This window comes from Pristis pectinata, chromosome 27 (assembly GCF_009764475.1).
Source record: "Pristis pectinata isolate sPriPec2 chromosome 27, sPriPec2.1.pri, whole genome shotgun sequence".
Lineage (NCBI taxonomy): Eukaryota > Metazoa > Chordata > Chondrichthyes > Rhinopristiformes > Pristidae > Pristis > Pristis pectinata.
This window is the reverse complement of record NC_067431.1, coordinates 20,165,397-20,190,219: the sequence shown is the minus strand read 5'-3', so window position 1 is coordinate 20,190,219 and position 24,823 is coordinate 20,165,397. Positions and strand designations below refer to the sequence as shown.

The window sequence follows — 24,823 nt, the reverse complement described above, 5'->3', positions numbered from 1 at the left end:
CAGCATAACGTCTCTACTCTAATATTCTATGTCTCTGCAAATAAAGAGAAGCATTTTATGCACATCATTAAATCAGCTTACCTTCCTTACTTTTAAAGTTTGTGGACACACACTCCTAAGTCTTTGTTACTCTACATTTCCCAATATCCTCTCATTTATATTTATTTGCAATTATTTAATCGTGTATCTGATTAGTTGAGCAAATCTTGCATCAACTCGAAACGTCAACAATCCCTCACAGATGCTGCTTGATCCACTGAGCTCTTCCAGCATTTTATTTTGTGCTCCAAATTTCAGCATCTACTGTCTCATATCTCCATACTATTCCACTGTGATTCTCTCTAAGGCTGCCCATTTTAGAGAAGTGTTCTTCCTCTCTTTGAAAAGAGTTCTGCAAATCTCTCCGTTTTTCTACTGCTCTTCAACAACATCCTAATTGGTCCTGATGTAGGTCTCCACCCAAAACGTCAACCATCTTTTTGCCTCCACAAATGCTGCACAACCCACTGAGTTTTTCCAGCGATTTATTTTTTGAACTGTGTGGCCAATTTTTGTATCAAAGTTCTTTGTATTATCCTCTATATTTATATGTCAATAATACATACAACAAGAAGGGATCAAATACTGAGCCCTGGCAACCCCCAATGCAAACAACCTCCCCGACATTACTCTCTGCCACTGAACAAAATTTGGATTAAAATTAGACTCTTTAGAATCCCATGCAAATTTACTTTTCTGACCAAAACAGAAAATGCTGGAAGATATTCTCAAAAGATCCTCGACTCAAAATGACTATTCACTCCCCACAGATGCTGCTTGATCTTTAAGTGCTTCTGGCATTTTGCTTTTGTTTCGGATTGCCAGCATGTGCAGCTTTTTGTTCTAATAACTTTTCCGATCAGTCTGCTGTGTGGGACTTTGTTAAAAGCTTTTCTAAATTAATTACTTCATCCAAGACAGGAGGCAGCCATATGGCCTAGAGACCCTGCAAGCTCCCACAAAACAATCTTATCAGTCTCATTTGCCCTCTCTTATTTCCCAATAGCCCTGCAACGTAATCTCTTACATGCTCAATCTCCCTCCCCCAATTCTTTTGCCACTTACCAACATAAGGGGTAATTTACAGCAGCCAATTAACCTAAAAGCACATCTTTGGGATGTGGGAGCACTCTAGAGTAGCCAAAGGAAACTCACACAGTCACAGGGTAAACTCCACACAGACACCACCAGAACTTAGGATCAAACCCAGCTCCCCAAAGCTGCAGCACCAAATGCCACACCACCACGTTACCCAAAATCATGTAAACCATATAAAAACTGTCCTCATAGCATTCCTCAAAATAAATTCAACTAGACAAGACCTTAAATCTATGCTGACTGTCCTCAATTTTCCTGAAACAATCTAAATGAAGATTTATATCATCCCTCAGAACTGATTCCAAGAACATGCCCACAACCAAAGTTAAGATAACTGCCTTGTAATATGGGGTTTATCTTTTCCTCTCTTTTCAAACAACAATACCATATTAGCAGCCCTACAATTTCCTGGAACCTCTCCTGTAGGCTGAAATGACTGTTAAATGATCAGAGCCTCAGCAATTTGCTCTTGCTTCTTTTAACAGACATGGGATACAATTCATCTAGGTCTGGCCATTTATCCATTTTCAACGATGCTAAGCCCTTAATACTACTACTTTTACTCATCCCATCCACTATTCCACACATTTCTACATCGACACTAGCCCCCTCTAACTATTCATTAAGAGCCTCACCCACATTCTTTTGGCCCCTAATAGACACTACTTTTTCCTTACTGATCCTCTTAATGTATCAGAAATTCTATTTGATTTTATCTGACAGTATTTTTCATGTCTTTTCTTTGCTCTTCTAATTTCCCTTTCACCCCAAGGCCTATATTATTCTAGGCTTTTCGCAATATTAAACTTCCTTTATGCCTTATTCTACCTTCACAGCCCTCATCATCCAGGGAGCTCTGGCAATCCTAATTGTGAATATGCAGAGCAAGATGTTGTACTAGGGTCATACAACTCCCCATGTGCTTAGAGCCACACTAATTCCAACTGTAGCTCTACTCAAGGTGGCTGTTACTGCAATCACAAGGGCTAAATCTCAATAATCTTCTCATTTTATACAGTTAAGGATGCAGATATTGGCAATAAATGCAGGTGTCCATTCAGCTGGGGTGCACCTTATGACAGATCTTAGTGCCTCTCAAGTCTGTGTCACAAAAGCTTAGATGCAACATTTCAATGCTGTAGGAACCCATTATTTTCAGATTGAATCTATTTGCTGAGGACAATTTAGAAAACCTTCAGCTGATCCCAAGCACGTCTTTTTCTGGCAAGAGGCACATCAAAGCCTTCAAACATTAACTACGGTGTTAATCACACAAAACACAGCAGAAGCAGAGGCCAATTGGTCCATCATCTTGATGCTGACCAAAAATTGACTAAATTAATTCCACTTGATTGGTCAAACTATAGCCTTGCAGATTATAGTTCAAGTGTGCATTCAGGTACTTGTTTTACATTTGCTGAGGGTTTCTACCTCCACCAACCTACCAGGTAGTGAGTTTCAGACCCCTGTTAATCATTAAGTGAAAAAAAGTTTAACACTCCCCCAATCCTTCTATCAATTAACTTGAATTCACATCACCTAGTTAATAACTTGTTGGAAGGAAATAAATCCATCTACTCACCACATCTAGGCCTCAATTTTATACCACTTAAATTTCTGCTCAGTCTGCTCTGTCCGAAAGGAAATAATCCTAACCTTGGCAGTCTCTCCTCTTAACTATAATTCTGCAGACCTAGAAACATCCTCATAAATCGCCTCTCCAATCCCATCATATCCATTTTGCAGTATGGCAACCAGATTTGTACAAATTACTCCAGCTATAGCCTAATCATTTATATAGTTCTATATCACTTTGCTTTTGCCTTCTATGTCTCAACCAATAAAGTTTCTAGAATGTGAAAATACTGCAGTCACTGGAAATCTAAAATCAAAAAACAAAATGCTGGAAACACTCAGCATTTGTGAGCAGAGAAACAGTTAATGTTTTGGTTCTTTTTCCAGATGCTGGCTGACCTGTTGAATGTTTCCAGCATTTTCCCTTTGTTCAAGTATCCAGTACTTTTATGCATCCCATTTGCTAATACTGATAAAACATCTACAACCTTTCTTCTGAGTTAATACAGCAATGCTTTGGAGAGATTTTGTTAGAATGTGTTGAATGCAGATCAATAAATTCACTTCCAGAGATGTAACTCCTGAATCACTACTGAAGATGATTCAGATTTAAACCCAAGTGAAAAGTACATCAATAAGAGACAGAAGGTAATCGATGTTATTTTAAAAATGCACTGGCAAATTGTAAAAATAAAGGATTTCAACAGGATCAAGAGCAGCATTGTGATCTACTGAAATCTCACTTTAAAAAAAATTAACCTTGCAAGCACATTATTCAGCATGCCATCCTATGTATTGCACCTTTCAGATTTAAAGGTCCCATGTTTGATCACCAGTATCATAGTACACCAGCTGATCTCAGCCACAGTGACTTGTCCTGAAAACTGCTGATGGGTGGGGGTGTCAGTAAAATAAAAAAAAATAAAATTGGGCTAGATTATCGACTCTAGACATCAGAGAAGTGTGGAACTGGCATCTGCTGATATACAAGACATTTGCAATACCAATGGAGCATTTTGGTCTCCAAAATCAGTGAATGATTTGGGGGGTGGGGGGGGGGGCGCGCGGGGCAATAAATGATTATTTACGATCAGAAAGTAAAGCAGAAAAACTTCATCCAAAGATGTTATAAATGTAGCTAAAGTATAAAACTTATTGCTTTATGGCCTTGGTCAAGCTGATAACTTTGCCTGGGTTTTCTGAAAACTTTTACTCCATCCCTAATAACTTGTGTTCAGCAATTGCGAATCTCTCCCATACAAATGATTATTTCAGGTTCTATCACTGGATTTAGATGATCTCAGCAATGTCAGAGGTCATACCACAAATTCCAGCATTCCAACATTAAGGCTGTGAAAAGTGGAAGAGGGGTCCAAAACTTGGCTTCTAACAATGTTAATGAAGGTGCATCTGGGTAATACAGATCAGTTAAGGCAAGGATCAAGCCAGTGATGGCCTCTGACAAAACGAAATCACCTGCCACATTCAGACATACAAATCAGCTAAATAATATCAAAAAGAAAATTTGAGAAAGGATTGAATATTTTCACGGTGGTCAACTGAAGTTGGCCTCGTCTTCATTTCCCATCAAACCCAAGATACTGCTCTAAAAGACAGCATGTGCAAATTCAGAAAACTGTCAATTTCTGCACGGAAGGTAATTAAGTGATACGTCATGATGAGTAGAAAGCAGGAAATACGATCTGCATGCTCTTTAAAAGGATGCTCCAGATCTGCTTAGCTATAGACTTTTCTTAAATATTTAGTCATGAATATGTACAATTAATAGTTTTTATTAGACTCACTTTCAAATTATATTCATGCAGTTTTGATGGCTTGGCATGCTCCTATATTTATTTGATGCACATCATTTCAAGATGTTTTTTCCTGCCGCACTAACCCTGCACTTTAATTATAAACAATAAATAAAAACTGTTAATTTTTACAATGGTGCCTCCCCCCACCACTCTACCACACCCATACCCACCTGAAAACATGTTTAAGAAATTCTCTTTACTGTGGTAAGGACATTAAGACAAACATCTATACATACAAGCATTAAGTGTTTTGACACTTAAAGATTAAAATCAAAGTCCCTTGACATGGTACTTCTGCTGGAAGTTCAAGTCTGTGATGTATCTTCTTCAATGCCAGTAACTATTATCCCACTAAACTAGTTAAAATGTGTCTCAAAAACTATACCCAAAACCACAGGAACGACAATGTGCACTACCCCAACCAAAATGGGCTGATACACATTCTGCAAAAATGCATTATTACCTGCAGCATTATACAAACTGCTCCATACAATTACTTGTAAGGAATTAAGTTTGTTTTAAATAGTGCCAAAAAGGGGCTTTTTCATTTAAAACTGCAACAACCCAAATTACTCAGGTTTCAATCTGAATCGAGTTATAACAGTATACTAAAATGAATCATACAAGCACTGAAATACTGGACAGAGGGGGTGTGGTTAGGAAAAGGTTTGCTGAGAATTCACCAAATTAAAAAGCAAACTTTACTCCGTCAACTCAAAAGCATGAGTCAAGGTTAATGAGACTGTACCAACAACTACAACCCTTACCCCAAAAAACCCCTGCCTCTACTGGACGTAGAGAAAAAATTTAATTTCAGTCTGAAGTTGATGACCGGATATTTGCAAATGCTGCAAAAAAATACGGTGAATGGAAAATTAATGATGCAATTTTAAAATGCACATTTGCATACATAGGCATTGAAAGTAAGTAGCATGAAGTGAGTGCAAGGGCGATATATAAAAAAAAGCCGAGCTGAATTTGCATCATGAACATGATGGCGGTCGCTGGAGGAAAGCCCGCCAAACAGGTGATTAGAAATGCAGAAGGAGCCAGGGTGCAACTCCAGCTCAGGGCAACGTAACATGAATATATTGCAGAATGCAATATTTTATTATTCTAATAAAAGTGAAACTTTAAAAGAGAACAAATTCCCAAAAGAAAACGGGTCTTTTTTTGCTGCCCCCCCCCCAAAAAAATCCGACCACCTCCCCTCTTGGTGCCTGGATGTCAGATCTGTCACACAGGCCGGTCCTGATCAACACCAGCTTCGCACTCACTGAGGTTTTCTCACTTCAGTAAACACTATATCTATTTATTTCCCCGTGCATTCCTCAAAAGGACTATTTAAAAAATTTCTCCCTCTCTCTCTCAAAAAAAATATTACCTCACTGCTGCTGCTTTCTCCGAAGAGGTCATGGAACTTGTGAAGGTTTTTGCCGATAGCTGCAGAGACTGGCAGTGCAGCGTCGAATCCGTGTTTAAAATCCTTTTTCAAGCCCAGGATACGCGAGCGTCCTGATTTTTTCCAGGGCCGAGCTGGGAAACGAGTCCGAGCTGTGTGCGCCATTTTAGGGAGTCTGTTTGTGTGTGGGGGAGGGGGGGTGGGGAGGACCGCCGCCCCGCACTCTGAATTGCGCAGCAGCCGCGCAGCTGCCGTCGCCGGAAGGCAAGTGCCACATTCACGTTCCGGGACCGGAGGGAGGAGCCGTAGGGAAGACGCAGGACAGGGCTGGTTACCCCGTAACCTGAATAGCTCAGCACCCAATAAATGGGCTGTTGAAATTGCACTATTCAGGATTCCGGGACCAAAGGAGGAGGGACTCAATCGTTCACCCCAGAACCTGAATTGGAGTATGATGGATACACGTGTTGCTACAAGAGGCGACGTTAAAATTCAGCCTTCTGTGCCCCCAAGGAAAACCACAGGATGCTGAATAAATAATTGATACGTCGCAACTGTCCCTCGAGAAATTATTCAATAATCAGCAGCCGGGGCTGAGACACGGTTAACCCTGTATCAGCATAGTTCAACACTTAGCGGTAGTAAATAGGTACAATTTTAATATACACGAGTCGGGCACTCGGCCACATTACGACATCGTTATCTCAACAGAATAACGTAGAGCAGATATGGTGTCAACTAATAATAATTCGCCGTTATACACTGTCCAGGGTCCACGGGGAATTCTAGAATATGAATTACTGGAAAATATTAAATTTAGAAATAAAAATAAATTGCTTGCACTCTAAATGGAACGGACTAGTAGAAACATTGCATAGAAACGCAGCCATTCCAAAAATGTCATTTTAATGTTGCGTTTGCATGCGTGCAAATTGCAGTTAAGACCATTTTCTGGCGTGGGCACAGACGGAATAAACGTGCCCTGTGGAAGTTCTGAGTTAAGATAGCAGCAGTATCCAAATCTAACACTTCTAGTACTTGCACTCCAGCTGCCAGTGTGCTGTGGCGCAACTTGGAAAGCATCAACGCAGAGAGAGAAACAGGGCTGGGCTAAGATGCAAATTGAGACGCAGACGCTTTTAAAGTTAAACACAGGAACAGATGGAAGCCCCCCGCCCCACACACCATCATCTATTGATAAGAGCAGAGTCTGGACGCAATGTCCCCCTTCGCGGCGAGGGAAGAATAGTTTAAATTTTCCATTGATTGCGCAGTGACAACCTTCTGTTCCCCCGGAAATCTTTAAAAAAAGCTGCATGGTAGTCAATTCAAAAAGTACCATGCAATTCTTATTAGGTAGGAAGCACATCTTAATGGCCACCTGCCTAGAACATATTAAGACAAATGTTATTTTTTTCCATAACATGCCTAAAGATTTCAGTAAGGACTTCAATACAACAATCACTTTTCCCCCATCCTCCTCCTCCCCCCCCCCCCATTCTAAACCAAGTGCAAGAAGTTCATAAGTGGGAAGGAACAAACTTCCTACTTTCCAAACACTGGAGGGGAAAAAAAACAAGGATGGTGAAGTAGAGCTTCATAAAACCAATAAATCACTGAGAGCATCACTAATAACTTATCAGCCAGCTACCTGATAAGTAGTTGGTAGCAGACCATGGCTTAGACCTGTTGGTTAGCATTCTTCCCAATAAGCTCCAGTTTTCCTGCTGAAAGCCAATGCCCTAAATGCTAGGAAGGGTTGGATAGGCAGTGGGAAGTATCAGTTCTCTTGTCAGTTGGATGCATTGCTGTAACTGGTGTAACACCACTTTGGCATACTGATGATTTCCCAGATTTTTGCTGCATACAAATTACAGGTAAATTCTCTGCTTTGAGAAGCAAGTTGTTGATACTGAAAAATTATTAAGGATTAGCAATATTTCTATATGATAGATGTGTACAAAAACACTGCATTCACTCCTCACCCTTCAAGTTACAGAAAATTGCCATGAACTTCTCCATGGGTATCAATAATCTTCACGTGCTTCAGCTATTTCTTCACCAAGGATATTTTGTAAATGATAGAGTTTAAGTAGCATGGTAAATAGGTGAAACCCAGCAGAAGCATAAAGCGTATACCTTCCTTCACTATTGGAGGAATTTATCATATGATCACTTCTCTCACAAAAGGCAGTGGGAAGGAAGCCAAGACCAATTATAGCAGCATTGGCTCCCTGGGGAGGACAGCTAATGGCACAGGCTAGGACCTAAATTGCCACCTTGCTGCTCTCCAAAACACTAAATTTTCAGACAGCTTTGGGACACACAATTAAATGTAGGGGGGCATAATAAAGAAGTTGGCAGATGATACAAAAGTTGGCCATATGGTTTGCAGGGAGGAGGAAAGCATTCAACTTCAGTAGAGTATAGATCATCTGGTTAGATAAGCAGAAAAGTGGCAAACAGAATGTAATCCAAAGTGCAAGGAAATACACTTCGGGAAAATAAAACAAGTGAATGAATGAGAGGATAATGAGAAGCATAGAGCGTATGGCTACATGCTTAAAAGATAGCAAGATCTATTGATAAAGGTGGTTAAAACAAAAAGCATACTAAATGCCTTCCTTTGTTCGTCAAAACACAATCTAAGAGCAGAAAAGATATTATGGAATTGTGTTCAATGCTTGTTAGGCCACAGTTAAAGTACCTGTAGTTCTCATTACCATGTTATGAGGAAACCTGCTAGGTGCTGGTTGCCCAGCGATAGGAAGGATGCCATTAAGCTGGAAAGGGTACAGAAAAGATTCAAGAGGATGTTACTGGAACTGGAGGGATTGGGCTACAAGGAGAGGCTAAGACATTTTTCCCCTGGAGTGCGGGAGGCTGAGGGGTGACAAAATCATGAGGGTGTAGATAAGGTGGATGGTCACAATCTTTCCCAGGGTGGAAGAGTCTAAAACTAGAGGACATAGACTTAAGGTGAAAGGGTAAAGATTTAAAAAGAACCCAAGGGGCAACTTTTTCCATACAGATGGTGGAGGGTATATGGAATGAGCTGCCAGAGGAAGTGGTAGAGGCAGTACAATTATGAGATTTAAAAGACATTTGGCCAGGTACATGAGGGGTGTAGGCCAAATGCAGACAAATGGGACTCTCTCAAACAGACAGCTTGGTCGGCATGGACGAGTTGGGCCGAAGGGCCTACTTCCGTGCTGAATGATTATGACACTAGAGGCTGATGAGACTCGAGGACTGTAAAGTCATAGCCAGAATGAAAGATAGAATAGGCTGTGGTTGTTTTCTTTGGAGCAGAGGGCAAACTTCATTGACATAAATATATAAACAATATAGAGGAAAGAAAAACTCAGGCAAAATAAACAGGAACCTACTTCCCTTAGCTGAGATGTTAAAGAATTAATAGGCAGAGGGATTAGAGGGAAGAGCTTATTTTTAAGCCAAGCGCTAGTAGGGGTATGAAGCTCACTGGTGGTAGAAGCAGAAACTGCCTCACATCATTTTTTAAAAAATGCCTGGATGTGTTTTTGAAGAGCCACTGCCTGGAGGGCAATGGATCAAGAACTGGGATTAGGTTAGGTAGCTCTTTAATCAACCAGTAGACAGGATGCCCTCCTCCTGTGTTGTAAATTTTCAAGTCTATTCGAATTATTTGTTTAGTACTTAGATGAGTCTGTATGGTTCATTCTCACAATAATAGTTGGCCTGTAGGCAATGATATACAGTGCTCCAATTTCAGGAATCTAGAAAAGTGTTAAGTGGCCAGGTGCAAAAGCTGAAAGAGCAACACAAGCACTTTAAATTGGTCAATCCACAAAACAACTGCACAATTGAACTTAAAATATGTAAAAGTTGCCCTAGAACTCACAATAAGCTCAAAGTATTAAAAAATCAAGTAACAAAATTTACCTAACTTGATATTTGGAACAGGGAAGTAACAGGAACAGCAAAAGAACATCAAATCATGTGCTAACATGAGCTATGTAGAATAAGTAACATTGATCCCCACCATGGTCAGTAAGTAAATGAACAATTATGTGAAGCCAGTGTTCAGTTTTGAACTTCATTTATGTAGTTAGTTGGTCTCACACAGGGAGGCTAAGGGAACATGCCAATTAAATTTTATACATTCACAATGAAGAAAAAAGCCAGTATCCTGAACAAAATCCTACAGAGAAGTACATACAAGCACGAGGCATGCAGAATCAAAAAAAAATCTGCCTTAGTAATGGTCCTCTCAATTTAAAAATGTCATTTTGTACACAAGCAAAAATCATTTGGTTCATACTCAAAAGGTTGGTAGCCTCATGGAACCATTCACTAGCAAGGATACAATATCCAAGAACAAACTGGGGCATGGAAACAGAGCAAGTCTAATGTTAACAAATGTAATGGAATTATGGAGAAGGCCAGGGGAGAAAGAAAAAGATGAGTGCATTGTGAGATGTTTCGCTTTAGCTTGGACAAAAATTTAAGCCATTTTTCAAGTCTTGCTCATGAGCACCGCAGCATTTGTAGCCTCCTTCAACTGAGTCACATTTTTTATGTACCTGGTAGAAATTGTACTTAAAATATACCCTTGATGTAAAGATGACACTCAAAAATTTACTGTGACCTTTATGGAGAACTTATGCTGCATTTACATGCCTAGACTAAACTGATAACGATAACTCTTAGATGTTTACAATATTAATGCAGACAATCATCCAGGATGCTTTCCAATTCATCTTTGCTCAACGATCTCTTGGTACAACCTCACCTTTTATATTTGAGAGCTTTTAAGTTGCGAGCAATGCACCGAGGTGTCCGAGTACCTTATAAATGTAGGTATGAGGAGGAAATAAAGGTCACAGACCCACTTTTAGCTTTTTTAAAAAATTGCCTTGAAATAGCAGGCCCTCTTCACCATTTAACAGTTTAAAGAGTGTTGGTCCTGAATCATAACTCACTGATTAAGTGATACAAAGTCCTAATCCAAAATTGTTTTTAAAATCCTCTCAAAGCACTTAATGTACTCCAAATTACTTTGCAGTACAGCAAATGAAGTTGGCAACTGCTGCAGGATCCCACAAATAACTTCATGCAAACACTGGTTAATAGGATTTTCAGTGCATGCCAGTCAGAAATTTGTCAGGAACGGTGCCATTAATGCCAACTCAAAAACTGCCCTGGTTTGATATTACATTAAACTGATGCACCAATCTTTCCAGGACTGGATTGTGTCCCAAAATCTATTAGACTTAAGGGTTTCAAGAGATAGAGATCCATGGCAGGTAATGAAGTAAACCTACATGTTAGATGATTGCCAGAAGGGGCTCAGGACTTGGATAAATACTTTATGTTCTATTTGGAATTAAAAAACTGTCTTTACCAGATAACAGCTATGAAACTGCTTCATGAATCAATATCTTCAGAAGAATATAATACCTTTAGAAGAAAATGAAGCGAGTGGTACCAGGGAGAACCTTATTTCACAACTTAAATCTACAATCCGAGAACCTGCAATGCAGTAAAGTACAATCAAGGATTACTTGCATGACATGTGTGTTTGATTTGGGTTGGGGGAGCGGGGGATATGGCTGAGTCTATCAATTCAAATTATGTACAAAACTGGTTATCCCAAGGATTTCCATATCAGCCCAACCACCAATAAACTGCATCCCAATTCCAAAATACTAGAAACACAGATACTCACATTTGTTGAAAATGCTGGGAAGAAGTTATATGGTAAATGATGATAGCTGCAGAGAAGTCACAGACACTAACTAACTAGAGAATCACAACTAATTGTGAAAGTTGCATTTGGGTATCCCAATGGAAATACCAGTATTTCTTGTTTGCTCAAGTACTTCATAGTGGTAGGTAGCAATATTCCAACACTGGCAGCACACAGAGATTGCAGCATCTTATCCAGAAAGGTTATGCAGATGGCAGACCATATTCTGAGGAAATCAATGAACATGACTGAATAGGTATTAATCAGAAGACTGGAAAACCTGAGGCAATCCCATCAAGATTCAATAACAATCAGTGTGTTTAATCACTGAATCATGCAGCATTGGGCCCAGTGTACATTTCAACTATCCACATGGCCCACTCTCTTTTTAAACTCTCAGTCCTGGGGGATAAAAACCTCTTGCTGTCATTCCAGAACTGTTGAAACTAATTAAGTAACTCCAGCTATGCTAGGAATGTATTACTAGTGGTTAGCAGTAACTGAAGCCCAACTCACTTTTTCCTAGATCTATTATTTATCACTGTTGCAAATTCAATGCAGCACATTATAAGCACACCACACAATGATCACAATTTTCAATGCCCACATCCTCCAATTGCCATGTAATGGGCAAGAGAAATCACAATATTCAGATCTTCTCAACACTTTGGACCCATGTCTTTTTCAATTCTTCCAAAATATATTCTTATATATTGCCAGTGTCAGACAGCCTTTTGTCCCATGTTCTTCACCCACTGACATTCTTGATCTCATTTGTCAGACATCTCCAATAAAACTCCCTTTACACCAAAAGCCATCTCCTTCAACAAAGCTAACATGTGGATTTATCCCCCAGTATACCAGAAGTTTCACTTTGTGGGTGGGTATGGGGCACTTCCTCTTGCATCCCTGCCCTTTACAACATTCAACAATTTCTTAAATTTTATTCACTTGTTCCCTCTAAACACAGTAAATGCACCTTCCTGAAAATGTACTGTTTCCTGTACTGATGCACAGCCAAGAAATTAAGGCTCACCTTAAAATTTTCAGCTTGCAAAAAAGCCACAGGAAGACAACTGTCCCACCCCCCACCACCACCCTTTTATCTTTAAGAGATTCCATATTTCTAAACAATCCAAAAGGTAGAACTTTTAGCTTCATTGTCCCAACAAACCAAGTTTTACTTACCTCATCTCACCACAATTCCAGCTAATGAAGGTCCAGCAAAGAGGGTGCACCAGTAACTCTGTAGCTCAAACATCCTTCCTTTCCTAAAACTTCCAAAGATTGACAATTAAGTGTTAAAATCCTTCCCACATTATTTCCTTTTATTCCAGAGCATCAAAAGAAAATATTTTTGGACCAAATAATAGATGAAAGGCAAATTAGTGAAATATCAATAATCAGAATCCACCAACATATTATTTTCTAACCATTGGACATAAGATGTTTAGATGAAGGTTTAAAACATTTTGGGCAACTGCTTCAGCTTTTGAGATTCCAGATGGATGTCAAACTACAACAGACAAAAATCCACAATGCCTCTTAAGAACTTCAAGTGAATCTGTTTACCAATGCCCACATAATCCAGTGAAGCTAGAACGGAACTGCCCCTAATTCAGGGCAGTTTTTAAATTATCACCCTAGTGCAGCATTGGCTACAGTTAGTGTTTTGACATAACTGGAGTGAAATAAATGGATCTTGTGCCTTCCTTGAAATCTAGTGGTAGTGCCACAGTCTGCCAGTGAGTGTCAGAAACGTAAAAATATCCCATTACACACATCGTGATAAGCATAAAATGATTCATCAAAAGTGCAGTGCATGAAGCAGAAGGCAGTACCAGTGTTCCAAGTCTTAATAATAGGTTTATTTATTTTTGAAATATTGTTATGTTCATTCATATACAATGGAATGCTGGGTCAAGAAGGGAGTTCAGACATTATATCCAATCAAGCTTCCCCGGCCAATGACCTCACCGATGTAAAACCACATCAGAACTTCGGTGGCCACCAGTGTATTCCTCACGGCATCCTGCAAAAGAGATAAAGGAAAAAATGAATGCAATCATAATATGTTCAAATGTTAAAAGCCTGAAGATTGTGGAAAGGAGAGAGAGTTAGGTCCCAAGAAAGAACTAGCTAGAGTACAACACAATACTGTAAGCCTTGAATTTAACATGGATATCAAGTGTTTGATCCTCAAGGACATTAAGTTTCCTAAATGTTGATTGTTAATGTAATAAATTTATAGGCAACAAAAATTTCATCCCCATTTTTTTAAAAAAAGGATTTTCAATACTGACACTTTCCAACATGAAACCACCCTGGAGATTTGAATTCAATTCTCAAACTGTTATCTATTGTTGACATCTCAATTCATATGCAAATTAACCCCTTCAGCTGGTCTTTCTTTGCACAGTGTAAACCTTAGAAATCACGGGAAACAGCTGTGTAAAAATTGTCCTCTAAACAACATTTGTTAAGATCCAATTATTAGTAGGGAGGGGAAATCAAACCAATTTTGACTCATTCACCCAGGACTGACCTAAATAAATTGTGTAGCTATGAAATTTCACAATTCTGAAGTTGAATCCTCCTATATTTGTCTTCTTTCAATGTTCTTACACAAGATGAGATCCAAATATCAGATTTATATAGTTTATATAGTTTATTTAACCAGTCCTCATTCCAGAACCTGCAATGTCAGCCGGCAAGAGCAGATGGCACAGACTATTTACATATGAATGAGAAAGACAACAATGACAGACTACAAACTCTGAAAAATAATATCTTCTCAGTGAAAAGGGATGTCACAACAATTTTCTCATTAATCTCAAGTTTAAGTGAAACTATTATAACAGATTAGCTATGGGAGTCAGGAAACTTTGAAAAATATGCTTATATCATATCACTTTGGCTATGAGATTGCACTTTGTGAAAATTAAATACTTCAATTCTACTAAGAAATATTTATATTGCACATAAACATAGATGTTCACTCATTACACATGGATACACCACTTAACAAAAACAAGACCTGATGAAATGCAACTAAATTAATTAGCTTGAACAAGTGACTTCTTTTGAAACACGCTCTTGCATTACAACTTAGAAGCCAGGGCTGCCAGCATTCACAAAAAGAGTTTGTTATCTTGTCCCCACTTTATGGGAAAAAGTTCCAGAGGGATCAGTAGGCACATTTTCATAGGAACTAAGAAATGATGACAAGGGACCTGACAAATGGAGGAATAAGGAGTAGGGATACGAAATACATTCTATTACTTTCCCCAGTCAACATATTTTCCAGTAGGAATTATTTGATAGCAATGAATAAGAAAGCTGGCAGATCCCAGTGTCTTCTTTCACCCAGGGACACCACCCCATTCTTATTACCTGCTCCAGAGTAGACATAAGCTTGTTCACCACCACACAGATAACAAGATTGGAACCTTATAGCTCCATCCGATACCAGATGGTGCAATTACCTATCAGATTACTTTTAACATTAATTTAAAATGAAATAAAGAATTTAAAAGAGAATGTTACTTTTCTTAGTAAATTGCTAGGATAGGCTGAACATGTTCATTAAGTGACATCTCTCTTCCAGCAGCAGCAGATGCTGACAAACTGGAACTACCATTTGTTTCCAAGCTAACTATTCATTCATCAAGTCATCCTATTGCTTGATATTCAAATCAATGTACAATATCTTAATATTGGTATTCAGGTTTTCCCCAAAGTTACATTGCAATTTAGGCCAAATGAAAATCAATCATACAAGCAGGACCACAGAAGGTATTTCATCTGTCTCCATGCCAGAAAGGGCTCTCAGTATCAACCAGATTGTAAAGGCCAAGAAAAAGGTGGGATAAATTAAACAACTAGTGCATCTCTTAAGCGCATTTAGCAGAAACACGTTACTGTAGCAGTCTTCAGCTGCATCTCTGGGAATAAGAGATAGAGAGCATCTTGCCGACCACTCTTACCCAAGTGATAACTTTAAAGTTCCATTATGTTTAAATTAATAAAGTATATAACAACCTATTGACAAATAAACTAGGATTCCTTGTGACTGTCGGTAGGAACCCACAGAAAAGAAGTAATATGAATGAAATTATACAATTTTAATGGGGTAAAACAAAGACTTGAGATGGATACCATTAAATCTTAAGCAGAGAAGATAGTTACAAATGCACAAGGGATCCTTAGCTTTGCTAGTAGAGGTCAACTACAAAAACAAATTATGCAAAATTTTTACAAAATACTGGCTAGCCACCAAATAGAATAATGTGGCTGCTTCTAGCATCACACTGTATTAATCCTTGACAACGCATTGAAGTAGGAGAGGATGTAAAATGATACCAACGATGAAGCAGTTGTATTTGGAGAGATTAGAGAAACAGATTTCTTTGGAGTAGAGATTTGATAGTATTTCAAACTATGAAATGTTTTGATGGTGCAAGCCAATTCCACAATCAGAGTGATTAGTAAATAGATTGATAGGAACTGGGCAAAGAAACAAATACAACAAAAGTAAAAACATGAGTTACTGTAATCTAAAGGCTACAAAATAATTTTAAAAGAAATCAACTACATAAAATTTTCAGTGAAGAGGATTTATACTTTTGAAACTCTTCCGTTAAGCGGCTGCAAGGTAATGAACTGAAAACTAGATACACTGTGCAAGTCAGTTTGATAAGTGACAAATTACCGCAAGTGTGCGTTTTTATCTTTCAATGCACAGACTGAAGCTGCCATGATTAAAAATTACTTCTTAACTCTTAGTTACCTTGACAGTTACTTGTTTGTAACTCCCAGCCTTGAATGATGCAACAAGGCCCTTGAAGCTTTCAACAGCCACAGGGATTTCACCAGGGGTTGGAGGACTCAGCTCTACCCGAGCATATTTCCAGAAGGTAGCTAGACGAGGCCTTGAGTACTTCACAGCAGCTGCAAAACAAATATGCAGCCAGGTTTGGTAAGAATACAATACCAACACCAGTGAAACAAGACAATTGGATAATCACACCAAATATGGAAAATACAGGCCAGCAGTTGTCTAAAAATATGATAAAGAATACCCAAAACACAATATTCAGTAGAATTTAAGTGGAAAAACTACAAAGCAACTGGTGGGAAATTCAATCATTCCTCTTTCAGACATTTTCCAAGTCTCCTGATGCCAGAATACCCTGCAAGTGCAACCCAAAAACAGAGGTAAATCACTCACTTCAACCTGTGACTATTCTCTTTACCCAAGTTCAGAAAGCAAACAATGTATGTAACATGCTTATGACTGAATAATCTTTGATACTGTTCTTCGCAAATCATCCCATATAACCCCACTTCTCCGCCATATAAACATTTCACTGACATACAATATGCAATGAACTAAAAGCTTAGTGACACATAATGGTTTAAAAATACACGAACAGCCAAAGATGAACAGTTGCTGCAGTGATCAACCTCTGATCAAGATATGATCAATTACATGATACAGCATTATGCATAGTTACTGCCATTTTAAATTGGTCACAGCACCTTTCTTCCAGTTTTCCCAAGACCAGCTGATTTTACCTTTACTCTCAACTCCATTTTCCTGCCCGATTCCATTGAAATCCAAAAATGTATTTAAGCCTTGAACATACTCCACAACTGTCTGTCAGAAAATTCCAAATTATTCAAAATCATGAGAAGAAATTCCTCTGTATCTCAGTCCTGTGGCCAATCCTTTATTTTGAGATTGTGCACTCTAACTCTAGGCTCCTACACTTGATAAACATTCTCATAGCATCTGCTCTATCAAGCTCACATAGAAACGTGTATTTCAGTGAGATCACCGCCGGATTTTCTGAACAAAGGTCATGTTCATTCTGCTCAATTTTCCCCCCAATATAAACAAGACTCTTGCCCCACAAGCAGGGACAGAAATGCTGTAAAAACTCAGCAGGTCAGGTAGTATCTATGGAAAGAGAAGCAGTCAATGTTTCAGGTCTGCAACCCCTCATCATCAGGAATTAATCTGGTGAACCTATCAGCACCTCAGAACAATTAAATCCTTCTACATATAAGGAGAGGAAAACTGTACTCTGTACTCCAGGTGCAGTTTTACCAACACCCTATACAGTTGTAAAAAGACTTCCTCATTTTTACACTCCATCCCTTTTGCACCAAAGGCTAACACCCCATTTGTCTTCCTAATAACTTGCTGTACCTTGTGCACTAACTTTGCATTTCTTGAACCTGGACACCCAAATTTCACTCAGCACCAACATTTAATAGACTCATTTTATCTATATAGTATCCTGCTTTACTTGTTTTCCCTTCCTCACATTTCTTCTATCTTTTTATACACTCATTTAACTTATCTGGATCCCTTTGCAGACTGTGTCCAGCTCCCCATTTTCCTTTTCATCTATTCTTGTATCAACAAACCGGAATACATAATATTTGCTTCCTTCAACAAAGTCATTAATATAGATTGTAAGTAACAAACACCGCAGCACTGATCCCAAAAATGTCTTACAAGTTGCAGTTTGGTGAGGTGAATTTGGCCCATTATGTTTCCTGTTAACTAGTCATCCTTCAACCCCAAAGAGCAGCAAGCTCTTCTCTCAAACAGGGTTTTCAAGGACATATCCCCAAGCTTGGAGTTAGAGAGAGACACACACACAAGAGACTGCAGGTACTGGAATCTGGGGCAAAAAACAAACTGTTGGAGGAACTCAATGGGTCAGGCAGCATCTGTGGAAGGAAATGTACAACTGACTGCCTGACCCACTGATTAATACAACAGCTTACAAATTTTTCATACTAACATTAAAAAGGCTCAATTGCTCCAAATCATTTTTACAGGCCAGTCTTTGGGAAGGGTTATCACTATCAAATCTAAGTCCCAGTATTCCATAGGAAGCCTCACCAATCATTATTTGGCCAAGCAGTGGCCAAAATTAATTGATGTTTCAGGTCGAGACCTTTCATCTGGACTGGTAGCAGTCCAGGTGAAGGGTCTCTGTCACTTTCTTCCACAGATGCTTCCTGACCCACTGAGTCCCTCCAGCATCTTGTGGGTTGCTCCTGATTCCAGCATCTGCAGTCTCTTGTGTGACCAAAGTCAGACAAGTTTATGATAAGACAGCACTGCTGTGAGGGGGGGAGGGAGAGGGGGGAGAGGGAGAGGGGGGAGAGGGGGGAGAGGGAGAGGGGGGAGAGGGAGAGGGGGGAGAGGGAGAGGGGGGAGAGGGAGAGGGGGGAGAGGGAGAGGGGGGGGGGAGGGAGGGAGGAGGGGGGGGGGGAGAGAGGGAGGAAAGGATGGGGGGGAGAGAGGGAGGAGGGGAGGGAAGGAGGGGGAGGGAGGGAGGGAAGGAGGGGGAGAGAGGGAGGGAAGGAGGGGGAGGGAGGGAGGGAAGGAGGGGGAGGGAGGGAGGGAAGGAGGGGGAGGGAGGGAGGGAAGGAGGGGGAGGGAGGGAGGGAAGGAGGGGGAGGGAGGGAGGGAAGGAGGGGGAGGGAGGGAGGGAAGGAGGGGGAGGGAGGGAGGGAAGGAGGGGGAGGGAGGGAGGGAAGGAGGGGGAGGGAGGGAGGGAGGGAGGGAAGGAGGGGGGAGGGAGGGAGGGGGGAGGGAGGGAGGGGGGAGGGAGGGAGGGGGGAGGGAGGGAGGGGGGAGGGAGGGAAGGAGGGGGAGGGAGGGAGGGAAGGAGGGGAGGGAGGGAAGGAGGGGGAGGGAGGGAAGGAGGGGGAGGGAGGGAAGGAGGGGGAGGGAGGGAAGGAGGGGGAGGGGGGAAGGAGGGGGAGGGGGGGAAGGAGGGGGAGGGGGGGAAGGAGGGGGAGGGGGGAGGGAGGGGGAGGGGGGGAGGGGGGGAGGGAGGGGGGGGGGGGAGGGGGGGGGGAGGGGGGGAGGGAGGGGGGGAGGGAGGGGGGGAGGGAGGGGGGAGGGAGGGGGGGAGGGAGGGGGAGGGAGGGGGGAGGGAGGGGGGAGGGAGGGGGGAGAGGGGGGGGAGAGGGGGGGGGGAGGGGGGGGGGAGGGAGGGGGGGGAGGGGGGGGGGAGGGAGGGGGGGGAGGGGGGGGGGAGGGAGGGGGGGGAGGGGGGGGGGAGGGAGGGGGGGGAGGGAGGGGGGGGAGGGAGGGGGGGGAGGGAGGGGGGGGAGGGAGGGGGGGAGGGAGGGGGGGAGGGAGGGGGGGAGGGAGGGGGGGAGGGAGGGGGGGGAGGGAGGGGGGGGAGGGAGGGGGGGGAGGGAGGGGGAGGGAGGGAGGGGGGGAGGGAGGGGGTGGAGGGAGGGAGGGGGGGAGAGGAGGGGGGGGGAGAGGAGGGGGGGGAGAGGAGGGGGGGGAGAGGAGGGGGGGGAGAGGAGGGGGGGGGAGAGGAGGGGGGGGGAGAGGAGGGGGGGGAGAGGAGGGGGGGGAGAGGAGGGGGGGGAGAGGAGGGGGGGGGAGGGGGGGAGGGGAGGGGGGGGAGAGGAGGGGGGGAGAGGAGGGGGGGAGAGGAGGGGGAGGGAGGGAGGGAGGGAGGGGGGTGGAGGGGGAGGGAGGGAGGGGGGTGGAGGGGGGGGAGGGAGAGGGGTGGAGGGTGGGGGGTGGTGGGGGGAGGGTGAAGGGTGGAGGGGGGGGGAGGGAGGGGGGGGGGGGAGGGAGGGGGAGGGAGGGGGGTGGAGGGGGGGGAGGGGGAGGGAGGGGGGGGAGGGGGAGGGAGGGGGAGGGAGGGGGAGGGAGGGGGGAGGGGGAGGGAGGGGGGAGGGGGAGGGAGGGGGGGAGAGGAGGGGGAGGGAGGGGGGGAGAGGAGGGTGAGGGAGGGGGGGAGAGAGGGTGAGGGAGGGGGGAGAGGAGGGTGAGGGAGGGGGGAGGGGAGGGTGAGGGAGGGGGGAGAGGAGGGTGAGGGAGGGGGGAGAGGAGGGGGAGGGAGGGAGGGGGGAGAGGAGGGGGAGGGAGGGAGGGGGGAGAGGAGGGGGAGGGAGGGAGGGGGGAGAGGAGGGGGAGGGAGGGAGGGGGGAGAGGAGGGGGAGGGAGGGAGGGGGGAGAGGAGGGGGAGGGAGGGAGGGGGGAGAGGAGGGAGGGGGGAGAGGAGGGGGAGGGAGGGAGGGGGGAGAGGAGGGGGAGGGAGGGAGGGGGGAGAGGAGGGGGAGGGAGGGAGGGGGGAGAGGAGGGGGAGGGAGGGAGGGGGGAGAGGAGGGGGAGGGAGGGAGGGGGGAGAGGGGGGGAGAGGAGGGGGGGGGAGAGGAGGGGGGGGGAGAGGAGGGGGGGGGAGGGAGGGGGGGAGAGGAGGGGGAGGGAGGGAGGGGGGGAGAGGAGGGGGAGGGAGGGAGGGGGGAGAGGAGGGGGAGGGAGGGAGGGGGGGAGAGGAGGGGGAGGGAGGGAGGGGGGGAGAGGAGGGGGAGGGAGGGAGGGAGGGAGGGGGGGAGAGGAGGGGGAGGGAGGGAGGGGGGGAGAGGAGGGGGAGGGAGGGAGGGGGGGAGGGAGGGAGGGGGGGAGAGGAGGGGGAGGGAGGGAGGGGGGGAGAGGAGGGGGAGGGAGGGAGGGGGGGAGAGGAGGGGGAGGGAGGGAGGGGGGGAGAGGAGGGGGAGGGAGGGAGGGGGGGAGAGGAGAGGGAGGGAGGGGGGGAGAGGAGGGGGAGGGAGGGAGGGGGGGAGAGGAGAGGGAGGGAGGGAGGGGGGGAGAGGAGGGGGAGGGAGGGAGGGGGGGAGAGGAGGGGGAGGGAGGGAGGGGGGGAGAGGAGGGGGAGGGAGGGAGGGGGGGAGAGGAGGGGGAGGGAGGGAGGGGGGGAGAGGAGGGGGAGGGAGGGAGGGGGGGAGAGGAGGGGGAGGGAGGGAGGGGGGGAGAGGAGGGGAGGGAGGGAGGGGGGAGAGGAGGGGGAGGGATGGGGGAGGGGGGAGAGGAGGGGGAGGGATGGGAGAGGGGGAGAGGAGGGAGAGGGGGAGAGGAGGGGGAGGGAGGGAGGAGGGGAGAGGAGGGGGAGGGATGGGGGAGGAGGGAGAGGGGGAGAGGAGGGAGAGGAGGGGGAGGAGGGAGGGGGGAGGGAGGGAGGGGGGGAGAGGAGGGGGAGGGAGGGAGGGGGGGAGAGGAGGGGGAGGGAGGGAGGGGGGGAGAGGAGGGGGAGGGAGGGAGGGAGAGGAGGGAGGGAGGGAGGGAGAGGAGGGGGAGGGAAGGGGAGGGAGAGGAGAGGGAGGGAGAGGAGGGGGAGGGAATGGGAGGGAGGGAGAGGAGGGGGAGGGAATGGGAGGGAGGGAGAGGAGGGGGAGGGAATGGGAGGGAGGGAGAGGAGGGGGAGGGACTGGGAGGGAGGGAGAGGAGGGGGAGGGAGGGAGGGAGGGAGAGGAGGGGGAGGGAGGGAGGGAGAGGAGGGGGAGGGAGGGGGGGAGAGGAAGGGGAGGGAGGGAGGGAGAGGGAGGTCTTAAAGAACACGGAGGGGGTCATAGAGTGGGATCTGTGGCGACGACAGCGCCCGTTCCCAGGCCCACAGGCGGGTGACAGGGGCCCGACTCCGGGTCCGTGAGGAGACGGCCCGCGGCCCCGCTTGTGAGGCCGGACCCGTGCGCGTCCGCCGCCCCCTTTCGTTCGCTCAGTCCCCCGCCCGTCAGTTACCGCTGGCGAGCGCCGGCGCCCCGGTCACCGCCCGCTGCACCAGCCGCCGCGCTGCCTCCGCCATCTCCAAAGTCACCTCCGCGGCCTGCCCCAAGTCCCCGGCTTCCAGGTGTCCGTCTCTCTGCCTGACTCCGCGCCGCCCACAATACACCGGGCTCTTACTTTCAACGATAGCCCATCAGGCGCATCATTGGCCACCTCAATCTCTGAGCATTATCTCAGGGTCCGGATTCAAGTAATTTCTGGGACACAACTTTTCATTAAAAGTGTTAACTCAGTGCAGGTAAATAATAACTAAAGCATGTAAAATAGGACTAAAAGCATTAACCATCATTTAATTCATTGTAATTTAAATGGTACATTAAACATAAAAATAGTTTAACAACTATTTCAAAAGTAAGAATGAAACTTTCTGGGTCTTTCTCAGCACTGTAGTAGGTCATTCAGCCCATCGTGTCTGTTCTAGCTCTTTTTCATTTCAGATTTTCAGTTTCTGCAGAGCTTTTTGTTTGGCTTTCGGAGTTCCACTCTTCCACAGCCCATTTGCCCAATTATTCTCCACGTCCCTGCAGATAAATCATTCTCAGTTATTTACGCACCTCCACTTTGAAAGTCACCATTTTAATCTGATTTCGAGCATTTCGGGAAAGTTATTGGAATCTATCCTCAAAGACGGGGTTACGGAATACCTAGAGGCGCAAGGCAAGATAGGTCCTAGCCAACGTGGTTTTGTGAAGGGAAGATCCTGCCTGACCAACCTATTGGAGTTTTTTGAAGAAATCACAGGTAAAGTGGATAAGGGAGAGGTGGTAGATGTTGTGTATTTAGACTTTCAAAAGGCCTTTGATAAGGTGCCTCACAAGAGACTGATTAATAAGATGAGAGGTCATGGAATTACGGGTAGGATAACAGAATGGGTGGAGCATTGGCTGGTTGACAGGAAGCAAAGAGTGGAAATAAAAGGATCTCGTTCTGGTTGGTTACCGGTTACTAGTGGTGTGCCGCAGGGGTCGGTGTTGGGACCGCTCCTTTTTACCTTGTACATTAACGATTTGGATGATGGAATAAATGGTTTCGTGGCTAAGTTTGCGGATGACACCAAGATAGGGGGAGGAGTAGGGAGTATTGAAGAGATAGGAAGGTTGCAGAGGGACCTAGACAGTTTAGGAGAATGGGCAAGGAAATGGCAGATGAGATTCAATGTAGGGAAATGTGCAGTTGTACACTTTGGAGGCAGAAATAAGTGGGCAGATTATTATCTAGGAGGAGAGAAAATCCAAAGCACGGAAGTACAAAGGGACTTGGGGGTACTCGTGCAGGATACCTTAAAGGTTAACCACCAGGTCGGATCGGTGGTAAAGAAAGCGAAAGCTATGTTGGCATTCATTTCGAGAGGTATAGTGTATAAAAGTAAGGAAGTGTTGTTGAGGCTCTAAGGGGCACTAGTGAGGCCTCATTTGGAATATTGTGCGCAGTTTTGGCCCCACATCTTAGGAAGGATGTGTTGACGTTGGAGAGGGTTCAGAGGAGATTTACGAGGATGATTCCGGGAATGAAAGGGCTTACATATGAGGAGCGTTTGTCGGCTCTTGGACTGTACTCGCTGGAGTACAGAAGAATGAGAGGGGACCTCATAGCGACATTTAAAATATTGATAGGAAAGGACAGAGTAAATGTGGCTAGGCTGTTTCCCTTGGTGGGTGAGTCCAGGACCAGAGGGCACAATCTTAGAATTAGAGGGTACAGTTTCAAAACAGAGATGAGGAAAAATTTCTTTAGCCAGAGGGTGGTGAATTTGTGGAACTCCTTGCCACGTACAGCAGTGGAGGCCAGATCAGTGGGGGCGTTCAAGGAGGAGATAGATAGATATCTAAATAGTCAGGATATCAAGGGATATGGGGACAAGGCTGGAAATTGGGATTAGAATAGTTTTTTTTTCTTCCCCCATTCCCCATTTCTCATTTCTATTTCCCTTTCCTTGGAGCAGACTCGATGGGCCGAATGGCCTGCTTCTGCTCCCTTGTGATCTTGTGATTTTGATTTTAAATAACTCCATAAAATGTCTTAAGCATGCCTACTTTCAGAACAGTCATAAACAGCTCACAGTTAAATTTTGCAATGAATTATAAATATCTCACAATTTTGCGATGAATGATGCAGAAGATAAAGTTTTAAATGAACATCATTGACACTTATTGTAATGTTAGCTAATAATTATGTACAGTACTTAACACCATTTTGATTTCCAATTCTCCCCTCGTTGTTGTGGTTGATCTTTCTTGTTGTTACCTCAGCCATCTCTCACCAGGAAGGGAAAGCTTCCCCCCACTTGGTGAAGGAGTCTATAATCACCAAATTACACTTAAATCCCCCCCCACCACCATTTTTACAGGATGGCCACGGTCCGACATAATCAGCTTTCAAGCTGGTTCAGGTGCTTTCAACTAGCCGAGTGTGTCGCAGTTCCCACTTCAGGCCATATTTATCTGGACAGTTTTCCATGAACGTGCTTAACATCCTTCCCAAATACAGTTCAACATGGACATTTCCTCAGACGTGCTGTGGCGCTTTCCACTCCTGGGTGTCCT

The 24,823-nt window shown here is 44.8% G+C and overlaps 2 protein-coding genes across 5 annotated transcripts in view; both read right to left on the bottom strand.

Moving 5' to 3' along the window:
* kmt2a (lysine (K)-specific methyltransferase 2A) overlaps window positions 1–6,112 on the bottom strand; it is a 126,143-nt gene extending 120,031 nt beyond the window's left edge. For all 4 annotated transcript variants that reach the window (XM_052039673.1, XM_052039675.1, XM_052039676.1 and 1 more), the window contains exon 1: window positions 5,914–6,112. In XM_052039673.1, the coding sequence (XP_051895633.1) occupies window positions 5,914–6,096 (183 nt within the window). In that variant the 5' untranslated portion in view covers window positions 6,097–6,112. The remainder of the gene's footprint in view (window positions 1–5,913) is intronic.
* A 7,396-nt stretch (window positions 6,113–13,508) lies between these two features.
* atp5l (ATP synthase, H+ transporting, mitochondrial F0 complex, subunit g) lies at window positions 13,509–22,390 on the bottom strand. The gene is made up of 3 exons (XM_052039962.1): window positions 22,236–22,390; window positions 16,452–16,612; window positions 13,509–13,694 (listed from the first exon to the last, which is right to left on the bottom strand). The coding sequence occupies exons 1-3, from the start codon at window positions 22,297–22,299 to the stop codon at window positions 13,596–13,598; spliced, it is 324 nt and encodes a 107-aa protein (XP_051895922.1). The 5' UTR covers window positions 22,300–22,390; the 3' UTR covers window positions 13,509–13,595.
* Window positions 22,391–24,823: the final 2,433 nt, after the last annotated feature.